General features: G+C 60.4%; 2 protein-coding genes and 1 long non-coding RNA gene across 5 annotated transcripts; 1 reads left to right on the top strand and 2 right to left on the bottom strand.

The window, feature by feature from the left end:
- Positions 1 to 3,056: 3,056 nt before the first annotated feature.
- PPIB (peptidylprolyl isomerase B) lies at positions 3,057 to 7,832 on the top strand. 2 transcript variants are annotated; one of them, XM_089310551.1, is made up of 5 exons: positions 3,057 to 3,115; positions 3,801 to 3,914; positions 4,551 to 4,644; positions 6,989 to 7,173; positions 7,497 to 7,832. In XM_089310551.1, exons 1-5 carry the CDS (start codon positions 3,086 to 3,088, stop codon positions 7,617 to 7,619), a joined length of 546 nt encoding a protein of 181 aa, XP_089166677.1. In that variant the 5' UTR covers positions 3,057 to 3,085; the 3' UTR covers positions 7,620 to 7,832. The 2 variants fall into 2 exon arrangements, with proteins under 2 accessions (XP_089166677.1, XP_002718189.2); XM_002718143.7 differs by having other exon boundaries at positions 3,057 to 3,220.
- LOC149123149 (uncharacterized) lies at positions 4,157 to 5,320 on the bottom strand. The gene is made up of 2 exons (XR_016218248.1): positions 5,183 to 5,320; positions 4,157 to 4,338 (listed from the first exon to the last, which is right to left on the bottom strand). It is a non-coding gene; the product is annotated as an uncharacterized LOC149123149 (long non-coding RNA).
- On the bottom strand, positions 7,496 to 10,622 carry SNX22 (sorting nexin 22). 2 transcript variants are annotated; one of them, XM_089310552.1, is made up of 6 exons: positions 10,420 to 10,622; positions 10,078 to 10,161; positions 9,687 to 9,790; positions 9,292 to 9,435; positions 8,675 to 8,742; positions 7,496 to 8,288 (listed from the first exon to the last, which is right to left on the bottom strand). In XM_089310552.1, the coding sequence occupies exons 1-6, from the start codon at positions 10,492 to 10,494 to the stop codon at positions 8,167 to 8,169; spliced, it is 597 nt and encodes a 198-aa protein (XP_089166678.1). In that variant the 5' UTR covers positions 10,495 to 10,622; the 3' UTR covers positions 7,496 to 8,166. The 2 variants fall into 2 exon arrangements, with proteins under 2 accessions (XP_089166678.1, XP_051677838.2); XM_051821878.3 differs by having other exon boundaries at positions 9,292 to 9,386; positions 9,686 to 9,790; positions 10,420 to 10,612.
- Positions 10,623 to 11,241: the final 619 nt, after the last annotated feature.

Genomic DNA, 11,241 nt, shown 5'->3' with positions numbered 1-11,241 from the left:
TGCGGAGTGAACCAGTGGATGGAAGGTGTCTGCCTCTATCTCTGCATCTTTCAAATAAATGAAAATAAATTATTTTTTAAGTTGGGATATTTGAAAAGTTTAAAACAAGGAGAATCCCATAGGACCAACTTAGGTGTGACTCAAGGCTCCCATGAACGAATATCATGCCTCCTGCTTTGGCGGGGTTGCCTCATTCATTTGGGTCAAGCATTGCCCTCTCCTGTGAGTTGCTTCAGAGATAAATACTCGCGGGCAGGTGTGGTGGTGCAGCAAGTTAAGTGGCTACTCCTATCAGAGTGCCAGTTCAAATCCTGGCTACTATGGTTTTCTCAATATTTATTTATTTATTTATTTATTTATTTATTTATTTATTTATTTATTTATTTATTTTGACAGGCAGAGTGGACAGTGAGAGAGAGAGACAGAGAGAAAGGTCTTCCTTTGCTGTTGGTTCACCCTCCAATGGCCGCCGCGGCCAGCGCGCTGCGGCCTGCACACCGCGCTGATCCGATGGCAGGAGCCAGGAGCCAGGTGCTTTTCCTGGTCTCCCATGGGGTGCAGGGCCCAAGCACCTGGGCCATCCTCCACTGCACTCCCTGGCCACAGCAGAGAGCTGGCCTGGAAGAGGGGCAACCGGGACAGAATCCGGCGCCCCGACCGGGACTAGAACCCGGTGTGCCGGCGCCGCTAGGTGGAGGATTAGCCTAGTGAGCCGCGGCGCCGGCCTCATTCATTTATTTTTAAAAGATTTATTGATTTATTTTAAAGACAGACAGAGAAAGGAGGTTATCTTCTATCTGCTGGTTTACTCCTCAAATGGCCACAACAGCAGGAGCTGGGCTGGCCTGAAGCCAGGAGCCAGGAGCTTCTTCCAGGTCTCCTGTGTGGGTGCAGGGGCTCAAGCACTTGGGCCATCTTCCACTGCTTTCCTAGGCCATAGCAGAGAGCCGGATCGGAAGAGGAGCAGCCGGAAAACGAACCTGCGCCCATATGGGATGCCAGCACCGGAGGCGGAGGCTTAGCTCACTACACCATAGCACCATCCCTAACTATGCTTCTGATCCAGCTTCTTAATACACCTGGGTGGCAGCAGATAATAGCCCAAGTCTTTAGGTTCCTACCACCCACAAGGGAAACCTGCATGGACCTGGCCCAGCCCCTGTTGTTTGCAGGCATTTGTGGAGTGAACCAGCAAAAACAGAAGATCTTTCTTTCCTCTCCTCCTCTCTGTATTTCTGCCTTTGAAATAAATAAGCCTTGAAAAAGAAAAATAGTCCTTTGGACTGGTGCTTAGCAGTTAAGTTGCTGGGTAAGATGTCCACATTCTGTGTTGGAGTACCTGGGCTCAGTACCCAGCTCCAACTCTGACTCCTTGCTCCACAGGTTCCTGCCAATGTAGCTGAGTCCCCATCGCCTGCGTGGGAGAGTCAGATTGAGTTCCAGGCTTCTCCTGAGTTGAGCCAGGCAGCTGTGAGCATTTGGAGAGGGAAGCAGCAGGCGAGGGAGTGCCCTCATGTGCTTACATGTTCTCTCATTCTCACTCCCTGTCAAAATTTTTTTAAACTGCCAACCTAGGCATGATTGGCTTTCCAGTTTCTTATATTACTAAGCGATTTTTTTAAAAACTGGTAGGCAAGAAGGAGCAAAAAACACATTTAAGATCACGAGAGAAAAGCTTCACATAGTATTTTATCCATCAACCTGAATTTTTTTCTTCTGAAAACGGTGGTGGTGGAGGGAAAGGCTGTTTTGATGCCATGTTAGCTTTAGCTCCTCTTTGGTAAGAGGCTACTATTGAAAACAGTTTGGCAAACATTTTTCTCAGTGGCTGTGGGTGTCGTCAGTTGAGAGGTGTAAAGAAACAGGCTGAGAAGGTGGATTTGGAAGACCATCTTTGTCCATGTCATGCTTTTACCTAGAGAAATCACCTGACTGAGGTGCAAGCAAGGATAGGGAAATTGCAACTATAGCGACATCAGATTAAGGAAGGCCAAGTTAATAGCTGCAGCCCTGCCTAATTCCACCTGGGGTCGGCACGTCACGCGGAGGCCAGATTGCATAGGGAAATGGCAATCCAGGCTGTGACCCCCTGGAATTTCTTCAGAGTTAATATGAAATTTAGTTGAGACGTTTAACAATACTATAGATACAAATTGTATAGAGATGAATGAGTCATTTTCATTTTTGTGAATGTGTAAGGCTCCCTGTATCAAACTGTACCAACAATGTATGTGTGAAAACCTGAAGTGGCCCTGTGGGGATAGCTGACGGCTGTAAGCCTGAAGCCTTTGTGTGTTTTTTCTGCCCCCCACCCTCAGCGTTGTCGTGGGGAGCTGTGCCAGCTAGTACCGCACGCGTGGTCCCCCGGCAGTGCTGAGAGCTGTATGCACATCAAGTGCTTGCAAAAAATGAAGTCTGGGAAAACAAGAAAGGAAGTTACGAACCCCAGTAAAATGTATGAACTCATGGCAGTGAGCACGCTGGGATTCGAGAAGGGATGGGGATGGGCGGTCGAGGAAAAACGGAAGTGGGTTTTGGCTAGATGAGGTCTATGGATAAGGTCAGATGCCCCCTTCGAGTAGATACCGCACTTGCACCCACTCCAGGGTGACTGCGGGTAGACTAGCCCAATAGACTGACCAGTGCCTTCCGTCCCCATCCGCGTCCACAGAGCCGCGACGCGGGCAACGCCTCCAGCCCGGCCGCTAGGCTTGCGGGGCTTCGTAGTCTCTGCAGAGCCCCAATCCCTGCGCCCTGAGCGCGGGCACCGCCTTCCGCTGACCGCCTTCCTGTGGGCGGGCGGGGCGACTGGGAACCCAATGAGGCCTCAGTAACGTGGCAGCCACCCACGAGTCCGCGTCTCCGCCGGGCCGGCCTGCCGCGCCGGGCCCCGCCCCCTCGGGGCCCTACCACCCGGCGCCGAGCCGGAGGGGGGAAACGGGGCCCGCCTCCCGCCGGGAGGCCCGGAGGCGCGCCGGCCCCCCCCCACCCCGCCCCGCGCGATGGCGGCGCCGGCGTCCACGCCGCCGCGGCCCCGCCTTCTTCCGGTCCTGGCTGCCCCGGCCGCGCTCGCCCCTGCCGGTGGATGCTGCGCCTCTCGGAGCGGAACATGAAGGTGCTGTTTGCCGCCGCCCTCATCGTAGCCTCCGTTTTCTTCCTGCTGCTGCCAGGACCCTCGGTGGCTGATGAGAAGAAGAAGGGGCCCAAAGTCACCGTCAAGGTCTGGGCTTCCTGTCTCTCTCTCCTGTCCTGCCTGGCGAGGCCCGGCCTCCCGCGCCTGGGATTCCGTCGCTGGCCGCCCGCCAGTCATGTCCGAGGCACGGAGGGTCCCGGAGCTTGGGCCTGAGCGGCCTTGGCCTTGGCTCAGCGCCTGCTTACACTCCGGCTGTGACCCCCCCGGCAGCCGCGGCGTCCCGCCTGTAACGACCGGAGAGTAACCCGGACCCTCTGCGACACCCCCGGCCCCTGCCCTGACCCTGGGGGGTGGTTGGAGTCCGGCATGCCCGGCGGGGGCCGGCTCTGGCAGCCTCAAAGCAGTGGTATTTTTGCAGATACCCTGCAGTGCCGGGGTGGGTGAAAGGGCACATCTGTCGGGACGATTCCAAGGAAACAGCCTTATAAATGCGGGCTTGGGCTCCCCTCTTCAAGGGGCTTTTTAATCCTAGCATTCTGCACCAAAAGCAGACTCAGAATCACTGCTCCAAGGATAGTGCTCAGTTCTCTCCCCTCTCCCGGGAGAAGCCTCTTGGGCCCTCCCTGCCCTAGCCTGGGGTTAACTTTGAAGTGGTCTTTTCTGACAGGTGTACTTTGATCTGCGAATTGGAGATGAAGATGTAGGCCGGGTGGTCTTTGGTCTCTTTGGAAAGACTGTTCCGAAGACGGTGGATAATTTTGTGGCGTTAGCTACAGGGGAGGTAAGTGTTTGGGGTGAAGCTGGCAGCAGACACCTGCAGGGTGCAGCACCCCCCCATTAGAGCCCTGAGTACAGCTGATCATTGCCTGGGGACCCCAGTGTTGTCATCCTAGGAGTTAGAGGCCCGGCACTTCCCTGGGAGTTGTCACCACCTAGATGGCACCGAGTTTCAAGGAAACAAGAGTGCCCCGTTTTGTAAAATTTGTATTTAACTCCCATTTGACCAAGCAAAAGCTCTTGGTGTTTTCTCTTAAAAAAAAAAAAAAAAGTTTATTTTTGCTTGAAAAGCATAGAGAGATCTTCCACCTGCTGGTTTACTCCCCTAATGCCCACAAGAACTGGGGCTGGGCCGATGGAAGCCGGAGTCGCAGAGCTCAGTCCAGGTCTCCCACCTGCGCGGCAGGGTTCATCTTCTTGCATCCGTTCTGCTCAGAAGTGAGAGGGGAAAGGGATCCAGTGACAAAGGGCTGCGTCCGGTCTAGGAATTCTGCACAGGCAGAGGGTTGCGGCGTCCCAGCCTTTCGGGTGCTGCCTGGTGGCACACCGAACGATCGGAGTGGCCAGCAGCGGTGCCTCGACTGTGAGCGGAGCTGCGGCCTCGTGCCGCACCTCCTGAGCTTCTCACCCTTTTCTCTAGAAAGGATTTGGCTACAAAAACAGCAAATTCCATCGTGTGATCAAGGACTTCATGATCCAGGGTGGCGACTTCACCAGGGGAGACGGCACAGGAGGTAACCTCGGGTCGTCGGGGTGGGAGGGCTGGGTGGGCGGGGCCCCGTCCCTTGTTCCCCGGGGCAGGCCTGTCTCCTGCATGGAGCCGTGGGGGCAGACAGACCTACCGGGGCGACTTCTCTCCCTGCCTCTAGGAGGTGAGGGGGAGAGGGATGGGTAGCAAAGTGCCCATGCAGGGGGAGGCGATTCCGGGTCAGGCGTGCAGGGCCTGTGCCGGCCACCTTGGAAGCTGCAGCAGCGGTGGGAGAAGTTGCTTTTCTTGGCGGTCTCCCCCTAGAGACCACCGAGCAAGGCTGGCTCTCACCTTCGCGTTACTGGTCCCCATAGATGCCCTGCACTAGCCCCCGGTCTCTCTGGGCTGGCGCACAGACCGTGGCTGTGGCACAGCCCAGGCTCCGCGGTGGGCGAGGAGGAGGTGCGGGCAGCACCTGCACCCTCACCAGGGGGCCGTGGTGCAGCTTTTGTCCAGTCACTCAGTGTGTAGCTGGGAAGCAGGAGAAAAACCCCGAAAGCTGAGTCGCCACACAGGAGACTGACCTCAGGCTGAGGCGGCAGTGGGCAGGAGGGCGCGAGGCAGGCCTGACGAAGTGTGGCGGTGTCCAAGAGGGCGCTGGAGGATTGGCTGGGGTCCGTGGGGTTGGGTGCCCAGCCTGTTGTGGAAGGGCTGACATGCAGAGGAGTCGCTGCAGGCCAGGGTGACCAGGAGTGTGAGGGAGGACTTGACCGGGGTCCTGGGTGTGCCAGCAAGAGCCAGGGTTAAGAGGGGAGCCCTGCTCTTTCTGTGGCATGGCTTGGCCAGGGTGGGTGGGAAGAGTGCAGAAGCCTGGAGCCTGGGCGTGGCCCTGAGGGGCTGGAGGGGAAACAGTGGGTGAAGCACACAGACCGCTAAGGGGAGTGGGTGGGGTGACTTGGGCCTGCTCCCCAGGACGGGGCAGGAGCCGTGCTGCTTCCTAGCGGGGATACCTGCCACCTCCCTCAACCCGAGCTGCGCCGTCTGTGAAACAGGGCGCCCAGCTCCTGCCCACAGGGGACTGTGGGAGTGACTGCAGAGGTCTCTAGTGCACGCTGCTGACTATAAGCGTGAGCAGGAATGACGGGAAAGGGTGAACAAATTCAGGGGTAGAGACAGCACCAAGCAACGCGCACAGGAATACCTCTGGAGGTCAGAGCAAAGAACTTCCACTTGCTTGGAACTGCTGTCTTAGAAAAGTGTTGGCGTGCAGGAGGTAGGTTTAGGGATTTTCTGAATGGCAGCAGTCATCAAAATCCTGTAGCTAGTTCAGATTTACAAAGAAGATCCTCAAATGAGGGGGACTTTTCTGTGTGTAAAATATTTGAATGACAGTGACACAAAGAGGGAGAGACAAGAGAAGAGAGACGTTCTGGCTGCTGGTTCACTCCCCTAATGCCTGCAGCAGCTGGGGCTGGGTCAGGCCAAAGCCAGGAGCTGGGAACTCCACCCGGCTCTCCCACATGGGTGGCAGGGGCCCAAGTACCTGGGCCCCCATCTGCTGCTTTCCCAGCCGCATTAGCAGGGAGCTGGATCAGAAAAACCTGCGTGCTACTGTGCCTCTGCGGGGTGGGAGGTGGGTGTTGCTCTTAGCCAGGAGTTGCTGCGAGCTGATGGCAGTCTCGCCTCTCCTGGGGTAGGGGTGCGAGGTGGAACACAGGCTGAGGTGACCCGGCCCCTCCAACGAGTCTGTCTGGGTTTGCAGTTTGCCAGCTGCTCCTCACTCGGGGTCAGCTCCCTGGATCTCAGCAGCCGCTGCCATCTCCCAGCCTGGTTCCTTCCTCTGGACCCACAGGGTGGACATAAGTGCACTGGGGACAAAACGGTCCCCCGTACAAGTAAGGTGGAAAGGTGCTGCGTGAGACAGTGACAGTGACCTTTACTGCTGCATTGCTCCAGGCCTTTTGTCTTTGTTCCTGGAACCAGAGTGAAACCAGGCAGTGGAGTAGAAATCTGCCCTCGCCCCACGCCGGCAGATGCGCTGCACACACGCGGCCACCTTGCATTTTGTGTTCCCTCTTTGATTAGAGGCCCTGGACTCTGCAGACCCTCTCTCGCCTCTCCCTCCCCTGCCAGCTGTGCCTGGGAAGACAGGCGGATCAGCCGCAGCAGTCCACACGTGAGCTGTTTGCTGAATCAGCCTGGCCTTGGGCCCCACCTGGTCTTACCCCCTCAGCTCTGAGCAGAGGCTAGGAAGCAGATGGCTCTGACGTCCCAGGCCTCCAGTCGAGCCTGACTTGGCGCGGAGACCAGGTGGAGCCCTTGCGTCCTCACCCCTAAGGTCTGCTTCGCTCGGGCCACCTCAGCTTCCCTGACCTGCTCTCCCTCCCCAGGAAAGAGCATCTATGGGGAGCGCTTCCCTGATGAGAACTTCAAGCTGAAGCACTACGGGCCCGGCTGGGTGAGCATGGCCAACGCCGGCAAAGACACCAACGGCTCCCAGTTCTTCATCACCACAGTCAAGACGGCCTGGCTGGACGGCAAGCACGTCGTGTTTGGCAAAGTTCTGGAGGGCATGGTAAGTTGACCGCAGGCTGACCTGGGCAGGCTTCATAGGCTTGTCCAGCCTCCCCCGGCGCCCAGCCAGGAGACCCTGCTGAAGCTGCATGCCTGCGGGTCCTGAGCTCCGTCGTCCACCTGGGGAGCTGCTGGCTCTCGCCCGCACTGTCCAGGAGCACGAGGCCCGACACGCCCCTTGTTAGTGCCGTCCCCAGCCACCCCCCAAGTCTGGCTTCCCTTGCCTGCCTGTGGTCCGTTAGAACCCAGCTCTCTCGGCTCGCGTGTGGGGCCTGCCTGCCTGGTGGCGCATCTGACCCGCCCTGTCTCCTGTTGCCTCGCCAGGAGGTGGTACGGAAGGTGGAGAGCACCAAGACGGACAGCCGGGACAAGCCCCTGAAGGATGTGGTCATTGCCGACTGCGGCAAGATCGAGGTGGAGAAGCCCTTTGCCATCGCCAAGGAGTAGGGCCGCGGGGACCTCTTGCCTCTGAGCGAGTGTCTGCGCGGGCCTGTTGTCCTCAGGGTGACGACCGCCCGCCCCGGGGCTCCGAGCTGCACTGGCCCTTGCTGGCATCGGACGGAGCGGCCCCACTCCCCTCACATTCCTCAGGCCCACCGGCCCCGTTTTGTAACAAACGCCTACCAACACTGACCAATAAACAAGGGGGGGTTTTTATAACCTGCGTGTGGGCTGGGTTCTTGGCGTGCGGGGACTCCCTGCTCGCCATGGGTGCCTGGCCCTTTGATTTAGGTGTTCCCACAGAGGCAGGTAGGCAGGCACGGCGTTCAGCCCTTGCCTCAAAACTGCTGCTGCTTCTCCAAGTGCAGACACACCTGGACCTGTCACAGCCTACCTCGAAATTGACCATTCGCGCCTGGCTCCAGGAACGCGTGAACTCCCCACCCCAGCTGCCAGTGCAGGCCGGCCCCTGCACCAGGACCGGAGGACCAGCCCACGTCCCTGAGACAGAGCGCAGGGGCTGAGGCACACGACTGTCCCGGCGGGTGGCTGCTCAAGGCGTGGGCGGCAGAGCAGAAGGGTGACCGGCAGCTTTTGGCTGAGCCGAGCTGGGGCTGATGCTGAAGCCATAGAGTCCCTGGAGCACACCACTCACCACCATGTTGGGCAGAGGTTCTGCAGGGGAGAACGGGAGAAGGGGTGGAGGGCTGTGGGCGGAGAGGTGCAGGACAGGTCTGGCCTCAGGCCTGCGGCTCCCTGAGCCACTGCCCACCGGCTCATGCGTCCCTGGGGAGTAGGAGCTCCTGCAGCTGTGTCCCCAAATGAAGCCTTGGCATTCCAGGTCAGTTTCATCAGCTTGGTAAGGCCGGGTTGTAACAGAATTTTAGACCAGGGGAACCAGGCTGAATTCATTCACTGGTGTTTACAGTGCAGGTTCAGGTGCACAGAGCAGCAGGAGCGAGGGGCCACCCAGGGGTCCTGAGAACTGGCAAGCCTGCCCCTACCGGTCTACCCGGACTTGGGCCTTGAGAATGGGTCACTCGCGGGTCAGAGGAGCTCACCTGGGGAGGGGGCACAGAGGTAGGGATCCAGGCGGAAGCTGACGACAGGCCGATGGTGCAGCTGCGAGCTGGGAAGAAGTAGGGTCGTGAGCCAGGAGGGAGTGGGGAAGGGAAGGGCCAAGTCCCGCAGGGATGGAGACTAGGGGTTGAGATCCTCAGAGGCCCACAAAGGAAAAGGTGACAGATGTGGGCTCTGGAGGCTCCATCAGGAAAGGCTGGGCCCAGGGGGAGGCCGGCCAGGCCCGAGGCTGCAGGCGCGCCTCCCTCCCTGTGGCCACCAGGGGGAGCAGGAGCCGGGCACTGCCAAAGGCTCGGACCTGCTTGCCGTGCCCCGCAGGAGCTCCCCCAGGGAGCAGAGGAGAGAGGCCCTATAATTGCCTGGGGATGCCCCGGGGCCCATGAGGAAGGGGTGGAGATGCAGAAGCCCAGAACTTCACCTCCCAGGGGACCCCTGCTTCTATTTGTGACAGCCGGTTCCGGAGGTGGCTGTCCAGAAAAAGCCCCTCTGTGGGTCCAGACAGCTGATGAGGGGAGCAGGCAAGTACATTGGCCTCCAAAACCTTCCCTTGCTGGCTTGCTGCCGAAAGCCCCTGACCCCCATCACGGGCTCTCCATACCCCCAGCTGCTGGCCTTGGGGTCCGTGGGGAAGTGCCGAAGCCTCAGGAACTCCAGTAACTCCTTGGGCACATCCTGGTTCAGGTACAGGACGCCCTGGAGGACAGAGGACAGCAGCCGCCGGCGTGCAGAGCCCAGTGCAATCCGGAGAATCGCGAGAGGGAGAGCAGAGCATTAAACCCGGGGTGGACAGCGCAGGCCGGACCCCCCAGGTGGCCTGGGAAGTACCCCCCACTCCACTTCCCGTAGCAAGGGAGCACCAGGCGCCACCTGCCCCCGGGTCCTCACTCGGTCTTTCCAACCACCGAGGGCCGTGCGGAAAGCTGAAGCCCGAGGCAGTGAGTAGCATCCCTGCGTTGCGGGCATCCCCCAGCGCCGGTCAGGCCGCCACACACCTGGATATAGGCCTCCAGGCCCTGCCGCCGCTGCTCCAGGCCCCTGGTCCTCCAGTTGGGCAAGCGTTTCGAGGGGAAGTCCGGCACTTTGTACAGTTTCTTGATCTGCCGAGGTTACCGTGGTGCCCTCACAGCCCTTCCACGGAGCCCCCGGCCTACCGCGCTCCGCACGCCTCCCCGCACCCCTGCCAGGACCCGGCCAGTCGCCTGGGATCTGCCCCCTGCGCCCTCCCTGCCACGGGCCCCCAGCAGGGTCTGCGCCCTCTAGGGACTGAAGCAGCAGCGGGGGCGGCCCAGGCTGGGACCCGAGTTTCCCCCTCTGCCTCCCCGGGGCTGGCCCAGGCTGGCGGGGGCGGGGGGAGGGGGTCGGCCAGGGGGCGGGGCCGCCTCACCCGCTTGTGCAGCGCGTGGAACTCGCTGTAACGCCGAAGCACGGTGTGTCTGCGCCCGCTGCACTGCACCTCCACTCGGAACACCTGGCGGGGGGCACGCGTGAGGCCCCGATGGAGCGCCCCAGGGACCCTCCCGCACTCCCCATCCTTAGAAAAAAGGGCTGGCGGCCCCGCCCCTCTGCTCGTGCGCTCACTCAATAGCTGGGGAGCACCAGCAGCCCCGGAACCCTGGGCAGGGCAGCCCCCGACAGCCCAGCCCGGGGAGCCCCGGTCCCCACTCTGCTCGGGGCGAGGACCTCCAGCGGGTCCCCGCGCCCCTGTCCACCCCGCGGCCCTGCTCACCATGTGGCCTTTCTCCGGGCTCTGCCGGGGCCCCTCGGCTTCGGGTCCCACCGACGGGATGTGAACTTGCAGCATCTGCGCCGGGGCGCCGGCGCCGGCCGCTCTGTGCCCGAACTCTGCAGCCGCCGCGCGCGGACCCCCGCCCCGCCCCTCGGGCCCGCAGGCCCCGCCCCGCAGGCCCCGCCCCGGGCGTTCCTCGCGCCGCGGGGTCCTGCGCCGAGACGATTAGGCGGGGAGCGGGGGGTCCGCACGGCGCCCGCGTCCGCGGCGCGAGGAGCGCCTCGGTGGAGCCCTGCGTTCGTCAGACCCTGATCGAGTGCTCAGGGCTGCCAGGAACACGCGCAGCCCTGGCGTCGCCTATTCTTTGTTGAGTGCCACAGCCTGCGAGTGGAGGCGGGGCCCGGACCTCGGCACCTGCTCTGGGGCCAACCAGGGACGTCCCTCGCTTTCCCCAGCCCCTTCCCTCCTTTCGGTCTGGCCCCTGGGATCTAGGCCTGGAGACTCCAGCGGAAGCCACGCCTGGGCAAGGCTTGGATGCAATCCAGCGCCCGTGTCCGACTTCCGCGGCGCCCATTCACTCGGTCACCCATGAATTCATCCACTCTCGCTCTCAGCCCCAACCTGCTGCCGGCCCGCTTTGCAGGAAGCGGCGATTTAGAGACCCAAGCTGTTCTCTGCGGCTCAGACAGCCGGGATTTCAGGAACTGCGTGCACCTTTGCTAAATAGAGGTAATAGTCATCTAAAGGCAAAAGTTCGTGGGAAGTGGAACTAAAGGTTTTTTATACCAAAAATTGAAATCCGAAATGCATTTGAGGCGCTCC

Source organism: Oryctolagus cuniculus, chromosome 12 (genome assembly GCF_051225735.1).
Source record: "Oryctolagus cuniculus isolate XC-2025 breed Fujian yellow rabbit chromosome 12, ASM5122573v1, whole genome shotgun sequence".
Classification (NCBI taxonomy): domain Eukaryota; kingdom Metazoa; phylum Chordata; class Mammalia; order Lagomorpha; family Leporidae; genus Oryctolagus; species Oryctolagus cuniculus.
Note: the sequence above shows the minus strand (reverse complement) of the source record. Positions and strands in the feature narration are given on the sequence as shown.

Coding starts and splice junctions, on each gene's coding strand:
- PPIB (XM_002718143.7), top strand. CDS start 3,086: ATGCTGCGCCTCTCGGAGCGGAACATGAAGGTGCTGTTTGCCGCCGCC. Junction 3,221..3,800: donor GGCCCAAAGTCACCGTCAAG/GTCTGGGCTTCC, acceptor CTTTTCTGACAG/GTGTACTTTGATCTGCGAAT. Junction 7,174..7,496: donor GCAAAGTTCTGGAGGGCATG/GTAAGTTGACCG, acceptor TTGCCTCGCCAG/GAGGTGGTACGGAAGGTGGA.
- SNX22 (XM_089310552.1), bottom strand. CDS start 10,494: ATGCTGCAAGTTCACATCCCGTCGGTGGGACCCGAAGCCGAGGGGCCC. Junction 9,436..9,686: donor GGCCTGGAGGCCTATATCCA/GGTGTGTGGCGG, acceptor CGCGATTCTCCG/GATTGCACTGGGCTCTGCAC. Junction 8,743..9,291: donor CCCAAGGCCAGCAGCTGGGG/GTATGGAGAGCC, acceptor ACTTCTTCCCAG/CTCGCAGCTGCACCATCGGC.